The 22,031-nt window shown below is 44.1% G+C and overlaps 1 protein-coding gene across 1 annotated transcript in view; it reads left to right on the forward strand.

The window, feature by feature from the left end:
• The window catches only part of TEX10 (testis expressed 10), a 633,649-nt gene extending 615,463 nt beyond the window's left edge, over nucleotides 1–18,186 (forward strand). The window contains exon 14 of the mRNA XM_069730421.1: nucleotides 17,681–18,186. Coding sequence (XP_069586522.1) covers nucleotides 17,681–17,770 — 90 coding nt within the window. The 3' untranslated portion in view covers nucleotides 17,771–18,186. The remainder of the gene's footprint in view (nucleotides 1–17,680) is intronic.
• The last annotated feature ends 3,845 nt before the right edge of the window (nucleotides 18,187–22,031 follow it).

A 22,031-nucleotide genomic window follows, 5' to 3' on the forward strand; every position in this document is an offset into this window, starting at 1 on the left:
TGTGCAGCAGGGCATCAAGATCCGGATAGTCCCTCAGAAAACTCTCAGAAAAGAGTGAGGTTGCCAAGGGCCAAAGCTGCCACCAGATTTCGGCCATTGTCACACACTACCATGCCTGGCTGGAGATTCGCTGGCAGTAACCACACATCGCTCTCCTGCTTGATGGCATTCCAGAGCTCCTGCGCTGTGTGGCTTCGATGCCCCAATGAAACTAGTTTCAAGACGGCCTGCTGACGTTTGGCCACGGCTGTGCTCATGTCGGTCATAGGTAAACGTTCACGGGTCCATGTGGGGGTGGACTGTGACGGATCCTGCAGAGAGGAATCAGAGGAACTGGTGTAAGAGGAGGAGTCGATGCGTACAGACTGGATTCCTGCAATCCTTGGAGTGGGCAGGACACGTCCTGCGCCACTCGCACGATCTGTACCTGGCTCAACAACATTAACCCAATGGGCAGTGAGGGAAACATATCGCCCCTGTCCATGCTGACTGGTCCACGCATCGGTGGTGAGGTGGACCTTGCTACTGACGGCGTTCAGTAGCGCATGTTTTATGTTTGCCTCAACATGCCTGTGCAGGGCAGGGACAGCCTGCCTGCTGAAGTAAAAGCGGCTGGGCACCTTGTACTGTGGGACTGCCAATGCCATCAAGTCACGGAAGCTGTCAGTCTCCACCAGCCTGAACGAGAGCATTTCCAGGGACAACAGTTTGGCAATGCCTGCATTCAGAGCCTGTGCTCGTGGGTGGTTGGCCGAGAATGCCCGCCTTTTCTCCCATGCCTGTACTACCGATGGCTGTAGAGTAGACTGGGAGTGTGAGGATGACTGGGAAGGTGGTGCTGCGGGTGGAATTACACAAGGTCTCTGGGAGGAAGCCAAACCAGCTGTGCGTGAGCTGGAGGAAGAGGCAACACGAGCTGAAGAGGTGGTAGCTGCCGCTGTTGGTTGGCCTACATCTTCAGTGTGTTTCTGTAACTCCACCGCGTGCCTGGTCCGCACATGTTTCCACATATTTGTGGTATTGAGGTTGCTGACATTTTTCCCTCTTTTTACTTTATGATGACACAGCTTGCATTTGACAAAACAAATGTCATCTGCAACTGTGTCAAAAAAGGACCAGGCACTGCAAGTCTTGGGAGCGCCCTTTTTGGCTTTGGAAAGAGACAGGCTCCTAACGGGTGCCAAAGTGGAGGCTACAGGCTCCGCAGTCTTCCCCCTCCCTCTCCCTCTTTGGCCCGTAAGAGGAAGCTCTTCCTCTGAGCTGCTCCCACCACCTTCCTGTTCCTCACGCCACGATGGGTCAAGGACCTCATCATCTCCACTACCCTCTGCCACCAACTGCTCCTCCTGGGTAGTCTCAGCAGCACAGTACGCACGAGAAAGCGGCACCTGAGTTTCATCATCAGATGCGTACTGCGCTGTGGTCACCGGAGGCACTGGCCCACCTGCCTCTTCAGAGTCAGAGAGAAAAAGGTGTTGGGCATCACTGCACACTGCCTCTTCTTCCATTTCTCCAATGCTGCTTGGCTGGCCCCCTGTTTCCAAGCCAAGAGATTCAGAGAACAGAAGTAGAGACGGCTCCTGTCCTGGGCTCTCTGACTGCCTGGCCAATTTGGCAGGTGGTGAAGAGACAGATGGCTGCTCTCCAGTGCTCTGTGCCTGAGAGGATGTGGCACTAACTGAAGTCGATGCCGAGGCGTTAGCTGCCATCCACCCGACAACGGCTTCAATTTGGTCTTCACGCAGCAGCGGTGCACGGCGCTCTCCGACAAAGCTGCGCATGAAGGACTGTTCCCTGCTGAAACTGAGTGACGACGAGTCACCGGCGCCCGCAGCAGGCACAGAATCACCACGTCCTCTCCCTGCTCCTCTCCCTGCTCCGCGCCCACGCCCACGTGCCTTACTCCCTGCCCTCTTCATCTTGGTTGACAGATAAAGATAAGCAGAAAAGTATTAAGGCCTTAGTGTGCTTATTCCTGTAATGCTCCTCCTAACAGGTGTAAGAAACACTAATGTTGTAAATTGTGGACTAAACTTTATTATTTTTCAAATGTGGCCTACACAAGTGTTAAGTTGTGTTTGGTGAACTTAACTTTTTTTTTGGTGCAGATCGGGCTACAGAGCTAGTTTAAATCACACGGAGACCGTGCAGACAGCCGTAAACGGCGCTGCAAGGCCAAAAAACCCTCCTCTAGGTTATCCTATATAGTGTTTTTCCACTATTTAGCTGGATACAAGTGGAAAGACACTAATAGGAATTTTTTTTTTCAAATTTTAAACTGGCTGCACTATTTGAAAAAAAGGAAATTGTTTTTCAAGGTATGAGGCAGTAACGCACCCTGAGCTGAATCCAACCGGCTATGGCTGCACACAGACTACAGGGCGAGCTGCGCTCACACAGAGACCGTGCAGACAGCCGTAAACGGCGCTGCAAGGCCCAAAAAAACCCCTCTAGGTTATCCTATATAGTGTTTTTCCACTATTTAGCTGGATACGAGTGGAAAGACACTTATAGGATTTTTTTTTTTTCAAATTTTAAACAGGCTGCACTATTTGAAAAAAAAGGAAAATTTTTCTCAAGGTATGAGCCAGTAACGAACCCTGAGCTGAATCCAACCGGCTATGGCTGCACACAGACTACAGGGCGAGCTGGGCTCACACGGAGACCGTGCAGACAGCCGTAAACGGCGCTGCAAGGCCAAAAAACCCTCCTCTAGGTTATCCTATATAGTGTTTTTCCACTATTTAGCTGGATACGAGTGGAAAGACACTAATAGGAATTTTTTTTTTCAAATTTTAAACAGGCTGCACTATTTGAAAAAAAGGAAAATTTTTCTCAAGGTATGAGCCAGTAACGAACCCTGAGCTGAATCCAACCGGCTATGGCTGCACACAGACTGCAGGGCGAGCTGGGCTCACACGGAGACCGTGCAGACAGCCGTAAACGGCGCTGCAAGGCCCTAAAACCCCCCTCTAGGTTATCCTATGTAGTGTTTTTCCACAATAGAGCTGGAGACTGGTGGAAAAACACTAATAGGAAATTTGAGAAAAAATGTGCAGCAGGCTGCACTAAGAGCAAAAAAGAACAACTGTGTGAGGCAGTGTGAACCCCCCCTGAGCTGAATACAACCGGGTATATGGCTGCACACAGACTACAGAGTGAGCTGCACACACACACACACACACACACAGAGACCTTGCAGAACGCTGTTAAAACAGCGCTGCAAGGCAAGAGCAAGGTGAACAGTGAAGAACACACAGCGTTTTGCTAAATTAGCCTTTGGAAAGGAAAATAAAGCAATTAGCAAGCTCAACTGGCCCTCAGTTAGAACACAGCGTCCTGTCCCTAACTGAAATCACAGCAGAGTGAGCGCAAAATGGCGGCAGCGCTTTTTTATAGTGCAGAGTGACATCATTTCAGCAGCCAATCCCAGCCTTGCCAGTACTTACATGCCCACCATGCTAAACAGGATGTGCCCACACTTTCATTCATTCCTCATTGGCTGCTGCGTTCAATTTGAATTCTGGGAACTTCCGATTCCGGTATCCGATACGCGGGAAGTATCGGAATTCGGTATCGAATTACATGTGGGGTTTGCCTGATTGCTAGGGAATCCCCACATGTACTTATGCTGGCTAACAGATGTAAATCATTCAGCTGCGGCAATAAAAACTAAAACTCTGAGCACTAAAAAATACTCGGAGGACACCTGAGCGTGCTCGGGAAATCTCGAGTAACGAGTATATCAGCTCATCACTAATCCTTAGCAATCTGTGTATACTGTTTTTAACCCCTTTACGACCTCCACCATACTAGTACGGTGGAGGTGGCTTCCCTCCCTTTTGATGCGGGCTCCGGCGCTGAGCCCACATCTTTCCTTGGACATGTCAGCTGTTTTGAACATCTGACATGTGCCCGCGATAGCTTCAGGTGGAATCGCGATCCACCTGCAGCTATTAACTAGTTAAACACGCGCTTCTGGCCATCGGGCCAGAAATCCTGCCACCAGTGACCTTCATCACGTGCTCACGGGTCTCCGGTTCGTTGGCATAACAACCAGAGATCTCCTGGAGACCTCTATGGTTGTCAGTGCCGGATTGCTATGAGCGCCGCCCAGTGGTCGGCACTCATAGCAAGTGCGTAATTCTACTACATAGAGGCAATCTGATCATCGTCTGTATGAAGCAGAGCCGATCGGGCTATGGCAGCTTCTAGTCTCCCATGGAGGCTATTGAGCATGCCAAGTTTTTAAAAATATAAAAAATATATAAAAGTTCAAATCACCCCCTTTGGCCCCATTCAAAATTAAACAATTAAAAAAACACCTATTTAGTATCGCCGCATTCAGAATCGTTTCATCTATCAATAAAACAAAAGGATTAACCTGATAGCTAAACAGCGTACCGAGAAAAAAGTCAAAACACCAGAATTACTTTTTTTTGGTCACCGCAACATTGCATTAAAATGCAATAACGAGCATTCACAAGATTTTATCAGCACCAAAATGGTATCGATAAAAACAACAGCTCAGCACACAAAAATTAAGCGCTCACCCCACCCAAGATCACTAAAAATGGAGGCGCTACAGGTCTCGGAAAATGGCGCAATTTTTTTTTATTATTTATAAATTTTGGATTTTTTTCATCACCCCTAAATAAAAAAGAACCTATACATTTTTGGTGTCCTTGAACTTGTAATGACCTGGAGAATTGTAATGGCAGGTCTGTTTTAGCATTTGGTGAACATAGTAAAAAAAAAAATCCAAAAACCGTTGTGTAATTGCACTTTTGTTTTCAATTTTACCGCACTTGGAATTTTTTTCCCATTTTGAATACAGAATATGGTAAAACCAATGGTGTTGTTCAAAAGTACAACTTGCCACGCAAAAAAGAAGGGAAGCAAAAACGAAAAAGGGCAGGGTCTTGATGGGGTGAAATAATGATGTGTGTGTGGAGAGGGGAAATATTGACCTAAAAAATAAAATTTTCACAAAAGTCCTAAAAGTACATAAAGAAAACCAAATGGAACTTATAAGTCAAAATACTACTTTGTATTTGTTTAAATAAATAAAATATCACATGTCCAGTACACAGAAACTCCTAATGAATGATTGTCAAAATTATATATCTAAAATCTAATTCATTTGAGAAAGTGAATTTATGTACTTGTACAGCTGTGGTCAAAAGTTTACATACCCTGGCAAAATTTTTGCTTACTTTGCCTTTTTTTCATAGAATATGAATAACAGCAAAACCTTTTCTCCACTCATGGTTAGTGGCTGGGTGAAGCCATTTGTCAAACTACTGTGTTTTCTCTTTTTAAATCATGTCAACCCAAAACATCCAAATGACCCTAATCAAAAGTTCACATACCCCAATTCTTAATACCGTGTATAGCCCCCTCTAACATCAATGACAGCTTGAAGTCTTTTGTGGATGAGGTTCTTTATTTTCGGAGATGGTAAAGCTGCCCACTCTTCTTGGCAAAAAGCCTCCAGTTCCTGTAAATTCCTGGGCTGTCTAGCATGAACGGCGCCCTTGAGATTTCCCTAGAGTGGCTCAATGATATTGAGGTCAGGAGACTGAGCCAGTCCAGAACCTTCACTTTGTTGTGCTTTAGACAATGACAGGTCGACTTGGCCTTGTGTTTTGGATCGTTGTCATATGGAACGTCCAAGTACGTCCCATTTGCAGCTTCTGGGCTGATGATTGCAAATTTGCCTCCAGTATTTGCTGATAACATGCTGCATTCATCTTTCCTTCAACTTTGACCAAGTTTCCTGTGCCTTTGTAGCTCACACATCCCCAAAACATCAATGATCCACCTCCGTGCTTTACAGTAGGAATGGTGTTCCTTTCATCATAGGCCTTTTTGACCTCTCTCAAAATGTAACGTTTATGGTTGTGGCCAAAAAGTTCAATTTTTGTCTCTTCACTCCAAATTATCTTGTTCCAGATGTTTTGAGGTTTGTCTCTGTTCTGTTTTGCATATTGTAGGCTAGATACTTTCTGACATTTGCGCAGTAACGGCTTTCTTCTGGCGACTCGACCATGCAGCACATTTTTCTTCAAGTCCCTCCTTACTGTGCATCTTGAAACAGTCACACTGCTAGTTTTTAGAAAGTTTAGCATTTCAGCTGATGTTATTTGTGGGTTTTTCTTTGCATCCCAAACAATTTTCCTGACGAAATTTTTGTTGGTCTTTCTGACCGTGGTTTGATTTTTACAGAGCCCCTGATTAACCATTTGTTAATCACAGTTTGAACGATGCTGACTGGCATTATCAATTTTCCTGTTGATCCGTTGACAATTCTTTTGCTTTCCCCATGACTCACAATCCAGAAGTGTCAGTGGCTGGATGCAAGAGTCTGTCTGGATCCCAGAAACTCACTCACTCGACTTTTATGTACAAACACTGATTGCAAGAGAACGGGTCACAGATGAGGATGTTACCTTTAGTAGCCTTTCAAACCCATTTGTGTCAACTTCTGTGCATGTTATCAGTACAAAATCACCTGGATATGTGAACGTTTGATCATGGTCATTTGGATGTTTTGGATTGTCATTATTATTTACAAAAAGAAAACACAGTAGTTTGACAATAAATGGCTTCACCAAACAACTAACCATGAGTGGGGGAAAAGGTTTTGGTGTTATCAGTCATATTTTCTGAAAAAAAGGCCAAGAAAACAAAAATTCTGCCGGGGTATGTAAACTTTTGAGCTCAACTGCCTATAATCTAATAAATTAAGTTGACTATCTATGGAGTATACACGTAAGGTTTTACTCACTTGGCTGCACTTAAGGAAATACTCCTGGTTACATCACAGAGAGCAGCCATCTCTGTGACACCTACCTTCCAATCGATTACGTGGCCATTAGCCTCCTTACATTTTTCCCCCTCTGCCTAAAGCCATGGGGCTTTTCACTTTCTACTGCCAGAGAAGGGATTCTTGAGGACATTGGCATTACCATGTAGCTTTCCTGCTCTATAATTGAAATAAGTTGAAATCTTGCAGGGCTAAGAACCAGTGGGTGACCCTACCATTTTTACCCTTTGTTTCCATCATCCATCTGAGTTGGAGCATGGTCGGATACCAATCTAAACTTACATCCCACCAGATAGTACCGTATTGTGTCCACCGCCCACTTTATGGCCAAGCACTCCTTCTCTATGACCGAATAATTCCTCTCACATAAGGAAAGCTTCCTACTCAGGTAGAGAACAGGGTGCTCCTCCCCGCGTATCTTCTGAGAAAGGACTGCTCCTAAACCGACATTTGAGGCGTCTGGAGTATACACAGGGCTCCTTTAATTTTTAGAAATGCCATCTCTGCCTCTTCAGACCATTTGACCATTACTAATTTCATCCTCTTAAGTAGGTCAGTCAGGGGAGCGTCAATCATGTCGAAGCTTGGGATGAACCTCCTGTAGTGTCCTACGATCCCCAGGAAGGCTCGAACTTGCTTTTTAGATAGAGGTCTTGGCCATGTTTGGATTGCCTCCACTTAAAACCCCAAATCAGTAATCTTACCTCTCCCCACTACAATTCCCAGTTATTTTGCTTCTTCTTTCCCCAAGGCACACTTCTTCGGGTTGATTGAAAACCCCGCCTTCCTTACAGCATCAAACACTACCTGGACCTTTTCCAGATGACTCTCCCAGTCCAGGCTAAAGATAACAATATCGAACAGGTTTTCCTGCTACTTATTGCTTAAGGAGTGAAAGAATTCTATCCATAGCTCTCTGGAAGGTCTCCTGGGCCTTCTGCAGTCCAAATGGCATTTGGACATACTGGAAGCACCCGTCCGGCATAGAAAACGCAGTCTTCTCCTTGGCTCCCTGTGCTCCATGGGGCCCAAGTCATGCAACGAACTTGGAGACCTCATTCAACTTCCTATAGTCATTGCAGAACCTCCATTCCCTATCGGGCTTTGGGACCAGGACATTCGGGCTTGACCAACCTTAATGACCCCGAGTTTAAACATATTCTCCATCTCCTTGGAGATCACTTCTTAACGGTCCGCTGGAATCTGATAGGGCTTCATGTTTACACGCACATGTGGCTCCGTCAGAACTTTGTGTTCTACAACCTTTATGCATCCCTGCAATTCCGAGAACAAGTCCCTGTTCTTCTGGAGCAACTCCCGGCACTTCTGTTTTTGGGCCTTCGACAGCATGTCCGCTATGGTGACACCTCCTACCTCGCCTTCTGGCTGGCTCAGCAAGCACGGAGTTTGAGCCAGCTCTCTGTGTAGTCATGGCGTGATTACGTTTATATTGTAGACCTGATTTGGTTTCCATCTTCCTGGTTGAGGAATCCTATAGTTTACATCACCAAACTTCACCACCTCATACGGCCCTTGCCATTTGGACATAAACTTTATCTCCACAGTAGGACTGTCTTCCGGATGGAACTGCCTTACTCTGGCTGACCGGTGGTAGACCCTGGCCTGAGCTTCTTGTGCCTGGAGGAGATATCCTTTTACGATGGGCATCACCTTCGCAATCCTGCTGCATCGGTACCATGTGTTCAATGACGCTTCTGTGGGCTGTGACTTCGGCTTCGCAGGTTTCCTTGGCTATATCCAGGAGACCTCATGGATGTTGGCCATACAGAAGTTCGCATGACGAAAACCATGTAGAGGCCTGTGGAACCTCACGAATGGAGAACAGATATGGTAAGAGACAGTCTCTGTCTCTACCGTCCTTTTCCATGGCTTTCCTCAGCATACTCTTCAGCGTTTTATTAAAACTTTCGACAAGGCCATCTGTTATTTGCTGGACCTTTCATAGCTCCCTCATCACCTTACTCATAAAAGGTGTTCCGGTCGGTCAGGATCTCCTTTGGCAAACCTGTTTGGGAAAAAAGATGGACCAACTCCGCGCTCCCGCCGTGTCCGCTCCCGTGCGCCGGTCCCCCAACATTCTGTTGGGGACGGGGCACGCCACTCTCCCACTGTGCCCCCGGGTGCAAGGTCTCCTCGGGTCCCGCGCTGTCCGCGCATTCGCACGCCCAGGCTTCGGCCTCACGCTTGTCAGATACGCTAAGTCCTGACCCGGAAGTGATCTTGCCGGCGCCCCGAGGATCAGGTATATCTGGCGGCTTCGGCCATTCTTCAACACCTGAATATTGTTTCCTGCAATTGTCCTGTGCAGGTGCTCTCCCAGGTCCCTGTACGCTACCAGTGTGTGCTCTACTCTTCTCTGTCCCTGTACGCTACCAGTGCATGCTCTACTCTATGCCTGTACCCTTCCAGTATGCGCTCTGCTCTGTCCCTGTACGCTACCAGTGCATACTCTGCTCTTCTCTGTCCCTGTACGCTCCCATTGCGTACTCGTCTCTCTCTGAGATCCTGTGTCCCTGGAGTGAACTCAGCCTTGTCCTGGATTCCGTGGTATCCTGTCCTCTGCATCGTCTGGTCCTCGGTGAGTATCCTGATTCTTGGGCTGTCCCTCTGGCACTAGCTATTGCAGTTACCTTCCTCCCGGCCCGCCCCTAACGGTCCCTGTATAGGGGTCGGTTCCACCTGGCCAGCTCACCCAGGTTTGGTTGGCACCGCGATCCAGTGGGTCCACTTCTGGACTTGTAACAGAATAATCAGGCCATGGACCCTGCTGGTGTCTCCGCGACTGTTCAAAAGGAGTTGGTGTACTTGAGAGAGAATCAGATGCGCATAGTGTCTTTTATGAAGACTATGGAGTCTCGGTTGTCCGCCTTGCAGGCCTCAGACCCAGGAAATGCTTCCCAGCTCGACAGTCTAAAACAGGAGCTTGGTCAGCAGCGTGACACCCAGACTCACATGTTAAGCTATATGGCTTCTGTGGATGACCGTTTGCTATCTCTTCAGTCCGCTGCCTCGGTCTCTATACAAGTGTTGTCTCGTAATCCCGATCCTACCCCGCACCCTTCACCCTGCCTTGGTAAACCCCCCTTCGGTATAATGGTGACCCCAAGTTGTCGTTTTTTTTTTTAATCAATGCCGTTTATATTTTGAGTTATCATCGCATCAATACCCCACCGATCGGGCTAAGGTAGCGTTTGTGGTTTCCCATTTAGAGGGTGAAGCTCTGGCTTGGGTTAATCCTTTGTGGGAGAGGGATGATCCCATAACCTCTCAGCTTTCAATCTTTTTGGAGACTTTCCGCATTGTATTTGACAAACTTGGCGGCGTAGCTTCGGCCACTGAGTCCCTTTTTAATCTCCACAAAGGCTCTCTTACCATCGGACAATATGCCATTCGTTGTTATACTTTGTCCTCGGAATTGGGGTGGAATAACAAGGCGCTGGTCGGAGCATTCTGGCGGGATTGTCGGGCTGAAGTAAGGATGAACTTATGGGTCGGACTACCCCTACTGTTGTGAATTCTGCTCTTAGGCTCCCTCCGGTGGTTATGAGTGGTAGTGCTGCGGTAGTTGGATCGCAGCATTTATCAGGTGTATCTATTTTTTGCAATTTGGGCTGGGCTATATAGCCTTGCTTGATCATTTAGTCAGTGCCAGTTGTGCATTGTTTTTGGAGGATTCACATCCCTTCTGGTCTCTCCTGTTTGCTGTGCTTTTCTTCAAAGATAAGTCCTGGCTTTGTTTTTGCTGTCCACCTGCTGTGGACCTTATAGTTCTGTGCATTTTTCATGTTTTGTCTTGTCCAGCTTTGTCTGTGAAGGATTTTTTGCAGCCAAGCTGTGTCTCTGGAGATGCAGATATACCCTCCATGTCTTTAGTCAGATGTGGTGATTTGTATATTCTGTGGTGGATATTTTCTAGTGTTTTAATACTGACCGCATAGTACTCTGTTCTATTCTTTCTTTTTAGCTAGTATGGCCTCCTATGCTAAATCCTGATTTCATGTCTGCGTATGTTATTTCCCTCTCCTCTCACAGTCAATATTTGTGGGGGGCTGTCTATCCTTTGGGGATTTTCTCTGAGGCAAGATAGGTTTCCTGTTTCTGTCTTTAGGGGTAGTTAGTTCTTAGGCTGTGTCGAGGGGTCTAGGGAGTGTTAGGTACCCCCCACGGCTACTTCTAGTTGCGCTGCTAAGTTCAGGGTTTGCGGTCTGTACAGGTACCACCTTCTCTAGAGTACGTCTCATGCTGCTCCAAGGCCACCAGATCATAACACCCTACCTCCCTAGAGGATTTAATTTCCCTGGCCACACATGTTGATTTACGCTTCCAGGAGCGTTCCCGTGAGTCCGTTCATGAGAGAAGGTACTCTCCAGTTTCTGCCACCAATAGGCCTCCCAGCCCTTGGTCCTCAGCGTCTCCTTCCGTTCCTGCACCTTAACCTATGCAGGTGGATTGGGTTATAATGGCAGATCAGTGTCGGAAAGAGAGGGTTGTGCAAGGGCTTTGTTTTTATTGTGGTAGTGCCTCGCACTTACTCCGATCTTGCCCCGTACAACCTGGAAACTCCTCCGCCTACGTCTGGTAGGAGAGGTCCCCATAGGTGTATGTGATTCCTCTAACCTTAACCATGTCAGTTCAAATTATTTTTGAGAATAGGTGCTCCTCTGATTTGGCGTATGTGGACTCGGGCGCGTCAGGCAACTTTATAAGTCCAGAGCAGGTCAGCAAGCTTCAGATTCCAGTCAGAGTTCTGGAGGAACCCTAGTTAATTTCCTCAGTAGATGGAAGACTTTTGCGAGAGACCATCACGAAGGTTACGGAAGAGGTGAAGTTGCGAGTAGGAGCCCTGCATCGCGAGAGGATTGCATTCTACGTTCTGCCCAATTTGTCTCACACAGTCCTTCTCGGGTTACCTTGGTTGACGGCGCATGAACCTATCCTTGACTGGGGTTCGGGGAACGTTCTCTGTTGGGGTCCGCACTGCCATGATCTTTGCCTCTTATCGGTCCGTCCAGTTGGAGAGGTTCAACCCGTCTCCGCTCCCGTCGGATTGCCAGTGGCTTATTGGTCCTTCGCGGATGTCTTTTAGAAGAGAGAGGCAGAGACTCTTCCTCCACATCGGCCGTACGATTGCCCGATTAAACTTATTCCTGGCTCTGCACCCCCTAGGGGTAGAATCTATCCGCTATCCTCGACGGAGGCACTAGCCATGTCTGAGTATTTCCTGGTGATTCTGGCCTAGGGCTTTATCTGAAAATCATCTTCACCCGCAGGCACCGGATTCTTCTTTTTTCAAAAAGAAGGTTCACTGCATTCATGTATTTACAGAGGTCTTAATGAGATTAATGTCAAGAACAAGTACCCCCTGCTGCTCATCCCTGAGCTTTTTGATCTTCTGTGAGGAGCAAGAATCCCCACTAATCTGGACCTTCACGAGGCCTACAACCTGGTCCGAAGTCGCTCCGGGGACAAGTGGAAGACCTCTTAACACCCGGGACGGTCATTTAAAGTATTTAGTTATGCCGTTCGGTCTCTGCAACGCTCCCGCAGTTTTTCAAGAGTTGGTTAATGACATCTTCTGTGATCTGTTATACTCCTGTGTGGTGGTTTACCTGGATGACATTTTGGTTTTCTTCCCAGACCTGCCTACCCACAGAATAAATGTTTACAAGGTACTGTTGCTATTACAAGAAAATCAGCTTTATGCCATGTTCGAGAAGTGCGTTTTCGAACAGACCTCCTTACCTTTCCTGGGTTATGTTATCTCCAATTCCGGTCTCTCGATGGTTACCGAAAAGGTGTCTGCCATTCTCAGTTGGCCACAACCTCAGGGGATTAACGTCATTCAACGTTTCCTCAGCTTTGCAAACTACTACCGGCAATGTATTTCTCATTGCTCATTCAACCATTACACCGATGCCTCTACCTTGTGCCAGTCATTACACTGGTTACCCATCCACTCAAGAATCCAGTACAAAACTACTACCCTCATCCACAAAGCACTCCATGGCTCAGCACCACCCTACATATCCTCTGGTCTCAGTCTACCACCCTACCTGTGCCCTCCGCTAATGACCTCAGGTTAGCATGCTCAATAATCAGAACCTCCCACTCCCGTCTCCAAGACTTTTCACGTGCTGCGCCGATTTTTTGGAATGCACTACTTAGGTTAATACGATTAATCCCCAATCCCCAGTTTTAAGCGTGCCCTAAAAACTCATTTGTTCAGATTGGCCTACCGCCTCAACGCATTAACCTAACTATCCCTGTGTAGGGCCCATTAAAAAAAAAAACATAATTGGGTTCCTCGCATCATGTTCTCATACACTTTATGCAGTTAATAGCCCTCTGTGTCTATACTGCTACATACTTAGGCAGTGAACTGGTTCATGCAGCTTTACATGAACACCTGAGCCTTACACTATGGCTGGTCCGACTAACTAAAGCAATTGTTACCATCCACCTCTCGTGTCTCCCCTTTTCCTCATAGTTTGTAAGCTTGCGATCAGGGCCCTCATTCCTCTTGGTATCTATTTTGAACTGTGATTTCTGTTATGCTGTAATGTATATTGTCTGTACATGTCCCCTCTATAATTTGTAAAGCACTGCGGCATATGTTGGCGCTATATAAATAAAATTATTATAAGAATTTGGCAACATGAAGCAGGCAAAGCGTTGCTGCAGGGAAAAAGATTCCACTCCCATAAAAAACAGATTGATGATATTTCAGCAAAATTTTTCACTTGTTCTCAAAGAAGTAGAAGAGTTTAATCGTTCATCAAAACTGACTGTGCACGAGGCAATTCCTTTGTACCCTGAAATTGTTAGAGATGTTGCCCATGTGGTTTTACTGCTTTGCCACCACCCCAAGTTAGTGTAGCGAGGTTGTTATCTGGCCTTAAAATAATTAGGTCAGATTTGAGATCATCTATAAAGGAGGATCTGATGGAGTTGATACTATTTCTCAGAACAAATTCATAGACTGCACGAATGCTATTCCCAAGGGTCACCAATCTAACCCAAGAAGAGGTGCGAAACCGGCTAAATAAGATTAAAATAGATAAATCTCCGGGTCCGGATGGCATACACCCACGAGTACTAAGAGAACTAAGTAATGTAATAGATAAACCATTATTTCTTATTTTTAGGGACTCTATAGCGACAGGGTCTGTTCCGCAGGATTGGCGCATAGCAAATGTGGTGCCAATATTCAAAAAGGGCTCTAAAAGTGAACCTGGAAATTATAGGCCAGTAAGTCTAACCTCTATTGTTGGTAAAATATTTGAAGGGTTTCTGAGGGATGTTATTCTGGATTATCTCAATGAGAATAACTGTTTAACTCCATATCAGCATGGGTTTATGAGAAATCGCTCCTGTCAAACCAATCTAATCAGTTTTTATGAAGAGGTAAGCTATAGGCTGGACCACGGTGAGTCATTGGACGTGGTATATCTCGATTTTTCCAAAGCGTTTGATACCGTGCCGCACAAGAGGTTGGTACACAAAATGAGAATGCTTGGTCTGGGGGAAATTGTGTGTAAATGGGTTAGTAACTGGCTTAGTGATAGAAAGCAGAGGGTGGTTATAAATGGTATAGTCTCTAACTGGGTCGCTGTGACCAGTGGGGTACCGCAGGGGTCAGTATTGGGACCTGTTCTCTTCAACATATTCATTAATGATCTGGTAGAAGGTTTACACAGTAAAATATCGATATTTGCAGATGATACAAAACTATGTAAAGCAGTTAATACAAGAGAAGATAGTATTCTGCTACAGATGGATCTGGATAAGTTGGAAACTTGGGCTGAAAGGTGGCAGATGAGGTTTAACAATGATAAATGTAAGGTTATACACATGGGAAGAAGGAATCAATGTCACCATTACACACTGAATGGGAAACCACTGGGTAAATCTGACAGGGAGAAGGACTTGGGGATCCTAGTTAATGATAAACTTACCTGGAGCAGCCAGTGCCAGGCAGCAGCTGCCAAGGCAAACAGGATCATGGGGTGCATTAAAAGAGGTCTGGATACACATGATGAGAGCATTATACTGCCTCTGTACAAATCCCTAGTTAGACCGCACATGGAGTACTGTGTCCAGTTTTGGGCACCGGTGCTCAGGAAGGATATAATGGAACTAGAGAGAGTACAAAGGAGGGCAACAAAATTAATAAAGGGGATGGGAGAACTACAATACCCAGATAGATTAGCGAAATTAGGATTATTTAGTCTAGAAAAAAGACGACTGAGGGGCGATCTAATAACCATGTATAAGTATATAAGGGGACAATACAAATATCTCGCTGAGGATCTGTTTATACCAAGGAAGGTGACGGGCACAAGGGGGCATTCTTTGCGTCTGGAGGAGAGAAGGTTTTTCCACCAACATAGAAGAGGATTCTTTACTGTTAGGGCAGTGAGAATCTGGAATTGCTTGCCTGAGGAGGTGGTGATGGCGAACTCAGTCGAGGGGTTCAAGAGAGGCCTGGATGTCTTCCTGGAGCAGAACAATATTGTATCATACAATTAGGTTCTGTAGAAGGACGTAGATCTGGGGATTTATTATGATTGAATATAGGCTGAACTGGATGGACAAATGTCTTTTTTCGGCCTTACTAACTATGTTACTATGTTACTATTCAGTACATTTTGTTGAAAACTGTTTTTGCAGAGTGTATAATAAACTGTAAATATGCAAAGTTTTTTTGTTCTAAAGTTGTATTCCAATAAATATATTTTATGTTCTATTTAAATGGCTTTATTATTGTATTATAATAAAGATTAAAAGCCTGATGTTACCATTTTTCTACAGGGAATGTATCACTTAAACATGAGCCAGGTATGAGGGAGTCTCAGTCGTGGCGTTGGAGTCGGTGTCATGGGAATTGAGGAGTCAGAGTCGGAGGTTTGGCTTACCGACTCAACAGCCCTGATTTCTAGTGCCAGTCTTCCTTTCCCAGTCAAAATAAAGCTCTGCACTGTACTATCTATGATGGATCTTATTGTAAGTACAGTTGTGGCCAAAAGTACACCCCAGCAATTCTGTCAGATAATACTCAGTTTCTTCCTGAAAATGATTGCAATCACGAATTCTTTGGTATTACTATCTTCATTTAATTTGACTTAAATGAAAAAACACAAAAGAGAATGAAGCAAATAGCAAAACATTGATCATTTCACACAAAACTCCAAAAATGGGCCAGACAAAAGTATTGGCACCCTCAGCCTAATACTTGGTTGCACAACCTTTAGCCAAAATAACTGCGACCAACCGCTTCCGGTAACCATCAATGAGTTTCTTACAATGCTCTGCTGGAATTTTAGACCATTCTTCTTTGGCAAACTGCTCCAGGTCCCTAATATTTGAAGGGTGCCTTCTCCAAACTGCCATTTTTAGATCTCTCCACAGGTGTTCTATGGGATTCAGGTCTGGACTCCTTGCTGGCCACCTTAGAAGTCTCCAGTGCTTTCTCTCAAACCATTTTCTAGTGCTTTTTAAAGTGTGTTTTGGGTCATTGTCCTGCTGGAAGACCCATGACCTCTGAGGGAGACCCAGCCTTCTCACACTTGGCCCTACATTATGCTGCAAAATTTGTTGGTAGTCTTCAGACTTCATAATGCCATGCACACGGTCAAGCAGTCCAGTGCCAGAGACAGCAAAGCAACCACAAAACGTCAGGGAACCTCCGCCATGTTTGACTGTAGGGACCGTGTTCTTTTCTTTGAATGCCTCTTTTTTTCTCCTGTAAACTTTGTTGATGCCTTTGCCCAAAAAGATCTACTTTTGTCTCATCTGACCAGAGAACATTCTTCCAAAACGTTTTAGGCTTTTTCAGGTAAGTTTTGGCAAACTCCAGCCTGGCTTTTTTATGTCTTGGGGTAAGAAGTGGGGTCTTCCTTGGTCTCCTACCATACAGTCCCTTTTCATTCAGACGCTGACGGATAGTACGGGTTGACACTGTTGTACCCTCAGACTGCAGGCAGCTTGAACTTGTTTGGATGTTAGTAGAGGTTCTTAATCCAACATCCGCACAATCTTGCGTTGAAATCTCTTGTAAATTTTTCTTTTCTGTCCACATCTAGGGAGGTTAGCCACAGTGCCATAGGCTTTAAACTTCTTGATGACACTGCGCACGGTAGACAGGAACATTCAGGTCTTTGGAGATAGACTTGTAGCCTTGAGATTGCTCATGCTTCCGCACAATTTGGTTTCTCAATTCCTCAGACAGTTCTTTTGTCTTTTCTTTTCTCCATGCTCAATGTGGTACACACAAGGACACAGGACAGAGGTTGAGTCAACTTTAATCCATGTAAACTGGCTGCAAGTGTGATATAGTTATTGCTAACACCTGTTAGGTGCCACAGGTAAGTTACAGGTGCTGTTAATTACACAAATTAGAGAAGCATCACATGATTTTTCGAACAGTGCCAATACTTTTGTCCACCCCCTTTTTATGTTTGGTGTGGAAATATATCCAATTTGGCTTTAGGACAATTCTTTTTGTGGTTTTCTTAATTTAAGACAAAATAAATGAAGATAATACCAAAGAATTTGTGTTTGCAATCATTTTCAGGAAGAAACTGAGTTTTATCTGACAGAATTGCAGGGGTGTCAATACTTTTGGCCACAACTGTAGGTGCACATAATGAAAGGTATCTTGTCAACTTTACTGTGCTTTCTAAAGGCTATGGATAAAAGGTATTGTCAGTCTCCAATTCCAGTAGGGTTTTTATCCACTCATTACGGATAGGGGGTTAACTTTGGTTTTCCAATTTTACTATGTGTAGCAGGCATACAAACTGACTGTTTGTTTTTTTATTTTGCATTTAGAATTTGAAGAGTTGTGAAATTCAAGAACAGTGGCTTACAGATCTACAGTACTGCTTCAATGTCTATCTTACAAAACAGATCCAAGAGTAGGGTGTAGATGCTTTTTTTTGTTTTAAGAATGTTGGATTACGTCTTCACATTGTGATGAAAAATGTCTTAAATTAAACTGTGAAGACCTGAATATGTTTGCGTCCTGGACAACAAAAATGTCTATTGTTAATTGATAACTTTTTTCTTTTCAAATAGTTTTAATGGCGCAGGTTTTTTTTTCAAATGTACATGTTCTTAAAGTATTCGTTTTGTTTTTTTCAATTCTTTCTATCACACATGCACATTTTACTGGCACATATTGAACCTGTCATTTACAGCAAAATCTACTTTCCAAATCGTTACATGGGTTTTGAATTGCACATAACTCTATATAGTATTTGGTGCTAACCTTTACTCATGAACTAAGGACTAGATTTGGCATAATGTATTTTTCAATAAAAGTCTACTTAAAGGTTGCCTTTGTAACATTTTTATTGTTCCAAGGATTTAAAAAAGTTTAAATTGTCTTATATAGCAGGGGGAGTTCATGTGGTTCTAAAACATCCGTAGCTTACACCCATTGTGTTCTATTGCATCATTGTCGCCACACACTCTACAACATATTATCGGATGATTGTCAGTGACCCCAACAAGTATGAGCAGAATTCTTACCATTTTGCAGAGTTAGGGAAAAACTGAAATGGTGCCTGACAAGAAATAACACTGCCGGTCTGGAAATGCACAGTACCACTATATGGTGTAAAATCACTACGATTACCTTCCTACAGTTACTGAATGACATAGCTATACAGCATCTGTATAAGAATACTATTGTGTGGTAACTGAATAACCCCGCCGGCAGAGGAGTATTTTTAACCGAGTGCAATTTTGTAATAGAAGCTGTAGGTATATGTAATGTTAACTCGCTATCTATACATGAAAACATTAATATACTCCATGAATGGAGGTGATTCTAAACCTATATTATATTGTACACGAATGGGAGCCGACAATCAAGATGATCCCAGTCCCATATAGTGACACACTACTGTATACAATCTAATACAACGAAAGCAGGCAGAGTGTTATTATAATCTAGGGGATCTGATTAGTAGGGGTTTTGTCAGAATCTCCCTAACCTTAGAATAACGTGTAAAAAGGAATTTGGCACTCAAATATTCGGTGCTAAAATAATATAATTTTTGCACATAGAAAAAACAGGAGGGATCCATTAAAACAGTTGACGTTTTGGCCTTAAATGGAACTAAAATATAACAGATATAAATATAATTACACAAACGTATGAATCATTATACATCAGTCTATCATACAATAGAAAAGGGGATCTCATATAGGATATATAAGAAGTCTTAGTAATAAAATAAAAGGACATGAGAAATAGATACTCAATACATCATAATGGAGTAGCAAGCAGATAGACCATGAGCGTGACTTTAGATCATCTAATAAAGTAAAAGTCACAGAGGTAAGTACTATTGAAATGGGGGAATGACCCAAAGATAACAATTGAGTAAAGCAAAAAACAACTTTACCAGATGGTGGATGAAATGTCAATAGCAATTGCTGTAAAGGCTGAAAAAAAGGTAAATAATCATTGCTATAAGTCATATGGCAAATAGGTTTGAAAAAAATAAAGACCCGACACAGAATCAGTGGACGAAAAGATAGCTGAAGCCTAATAGTAAATCAGCAAACCGAACACTCACCGGTGAAGCCTTTAGTGAAGATGAGACGGACAGCACTGCAGGGAAAAGCACTACCTTGCTTGTGGAAGGTCCTGAATAATGTGCTTCATGACCGCTGTAAATGGAGATTCGTGCTGAAATAGGTAATGATGCACTTCCGGTTATCTTCCAGTCATGTGGTATCAGCATGTGCGCTTGAAAGGAAGTGACGCTTGTAATAAGAAATGTTGCTGCTGGGCGCCATGTTGGGAAACAGATGACACTTCATAGTAATATGAAGTAAATTCTTATCATGTCATAAATGTGACTGATAGCAACAAGAGTCGCCTGGGTATCATATTAGTAGAAACAAGTTGAAACTACATAATAAGCAAAAGCTACCTCTCTGCATAATTAATATGAAAGGACAAATATTTTTAAAGATGTATTACTATCGCATTGTTGCAAAACCTAGGCTATATAGAGCCAATGAAGGATATCAACATAGGGAGATTTGGAATGAAGAATGACAGAAAAAGAGGGATTATATAAAAGAAGAAATAATGTAATGTGCACCATAAAATAACAAAAGGAAAAGAACTAAGGAAAAAGTCACCATACCATATCCTGTACAGAAAAAGGATCAACCGATCCGTGTCTGAAAGGAAAAAAGAATTTTGAAAATAGAAATTTCATAGTCCCTGTATGGGGTCCTTTGGGTTCAAGAGTGCCCAACCTATGTATCCATAAGGATTCTCGACATTTCAATATTTTAGTCCTATTACCTCCTTTTCTGGGTACAGGAATATGCTCCAAAACTCAGAACTTTGTGAAACGGAACAGGTAAGTAAGCTTTTCCACATTGGATTTGGACTTGTGTTGTGACATGAGTTCTCGTATATGCTGGGTAGTCTCACCAACATATACGAGACTGCATGGACATTTTATAGCGTATACAACATAAGATGAGTTGCAAGTGAACAAGCCACAGATCTCAATTCCCTTGCCTGTATGGGGATGAAAAATGTTCTCCCCTTTCTGTATGTTGTACTGTGGACAATGGAGGCATGGAAATGTGGCTCATTTGGGGGTATTCAGAAAAGTCTGTATAGAGGTTTTTTCAGTCAGAGCATACATTCACAGGAACCGCTTTGTTTCGGATATTGGGCGGTCGACGAAAGCAAGGCAAAATAGGATCTTTGAATTCTTCCATTTTGGGAGAGCTGGCTGGTAGTAAATGCCAGTATTTCTGAATACTTGTGTTTATTTTGTACACAGACAGATGAAATGTATGTACAAATGGAACTCTGTGGCCCATTTTAACTTTCGGTCAGTTTTGTGAATATCTGCATTGACGAATGTCTGAGGATGACGTCTATTTAGAAATTTGTTTTCAATCTTGTCCAATATCTTATTTCTGGTCTGTGTATTGGAAACAATCTGGTTTATTCGGCTAAATTGGGTCATGGGAATGGATTTCTTAGTTGCTGTTGGATGGCAACTAGAAAAGAACAACAGATTATTGCGATCAAAGTTCCATCAGGTAATTTCATGATCATAGTGTAAGCAGGTTGCGGGATGTAGTGACGCAAGGGATTCAGAGCAAGGCTTAACAAATTAACGATTTAATTGGAACAATAGAGGAACTCCTCACAGGAAAACTCAGGAAAAGAAATCTGATGTCATTGGAATCACTGAAACTTGGTGGGACGATACACATGACTGGAATACAAGGCTAGAAGGACACAACTTATTTGCAAGAAACAGACTTGATAAACGAGTACTTGATAAACATTGTATGTTAGAAAGCACAAAGATTGAAGCTTCAGAGACTGGGAGTTCTGTGGATACTATTTGGGTAAGAATACAAGAAGAGAACAACGGAAAGGACACCATTGTAGGCATTTATTACAAGCCGCCTGTGCAAACTGAAGATATGGCCGAACTATTTATGCATCAAATGGACACGTTCACCAAAAAATATGACATGGTTGTCATGGGAGATTTCAACTATCCAGACATTTGTTGGGAATCTCTCTCAGGCAAAACTAACAGGTCAAGCAAATTCTTAAGGTACCTTCACACTCAGCGACGCTGCAGCGATACCGACAACGATGTCGATCGCTGCAGCGTCGCTGTTTGGTCGCTGGAGAGCTGTCACACAGACTGCTCTCCAGCGACCAACGATCCCGAGGTCCCCGGTAACCAGGGTAAACATCGGGTTACTAAGCGCAGGGCCGCTCCTGTACTGGAGGAGTGCAGAGAAGCAGAGCGCCGGGGACAGACCGGTAGGTAAGTATGTAGTGTTTGTTTTTTTTACGTTTACGCTGGTAACCAGGGTAAACATCGGGTTACTAAGCGCGGCCTGCGCTTAGTAGCCCGATGTTTACCCTGGTTACCAGTGAAGACATCGCTGGATCGGTGTCACACACGCCGATCCAGCGATGTCTGCAGGGAGTCCAGCGACGAAATAAAGTTCTGGACTTTCCTCAGCGACCAACGATCTCCCAGCAGGGGCCTGATCGTTGGTCGCTGTCACACAGAACGATTTCCTTAACGATATCGTTGCTACGTCACAAAAAGCAACGATATCGTTAACGATATCGTTATGTGTGAAGGTACCTTTATCCTCTCTT

Source organism: Ranitomeya imitator, chromosome 6 (genome assembly GCF_032444005.1).
Source record: "Ranitomeya imitator isolate aRanImi1 chromosome 6, aRanImi1.pri, whole genome shotgun sequence".
Lineage (NCBI taxonomy): Eukaryota > Metazoa > Chordata > Amphibia > Anura > Dendrobatidae > Ranitomeya > Ranitomeya imitator.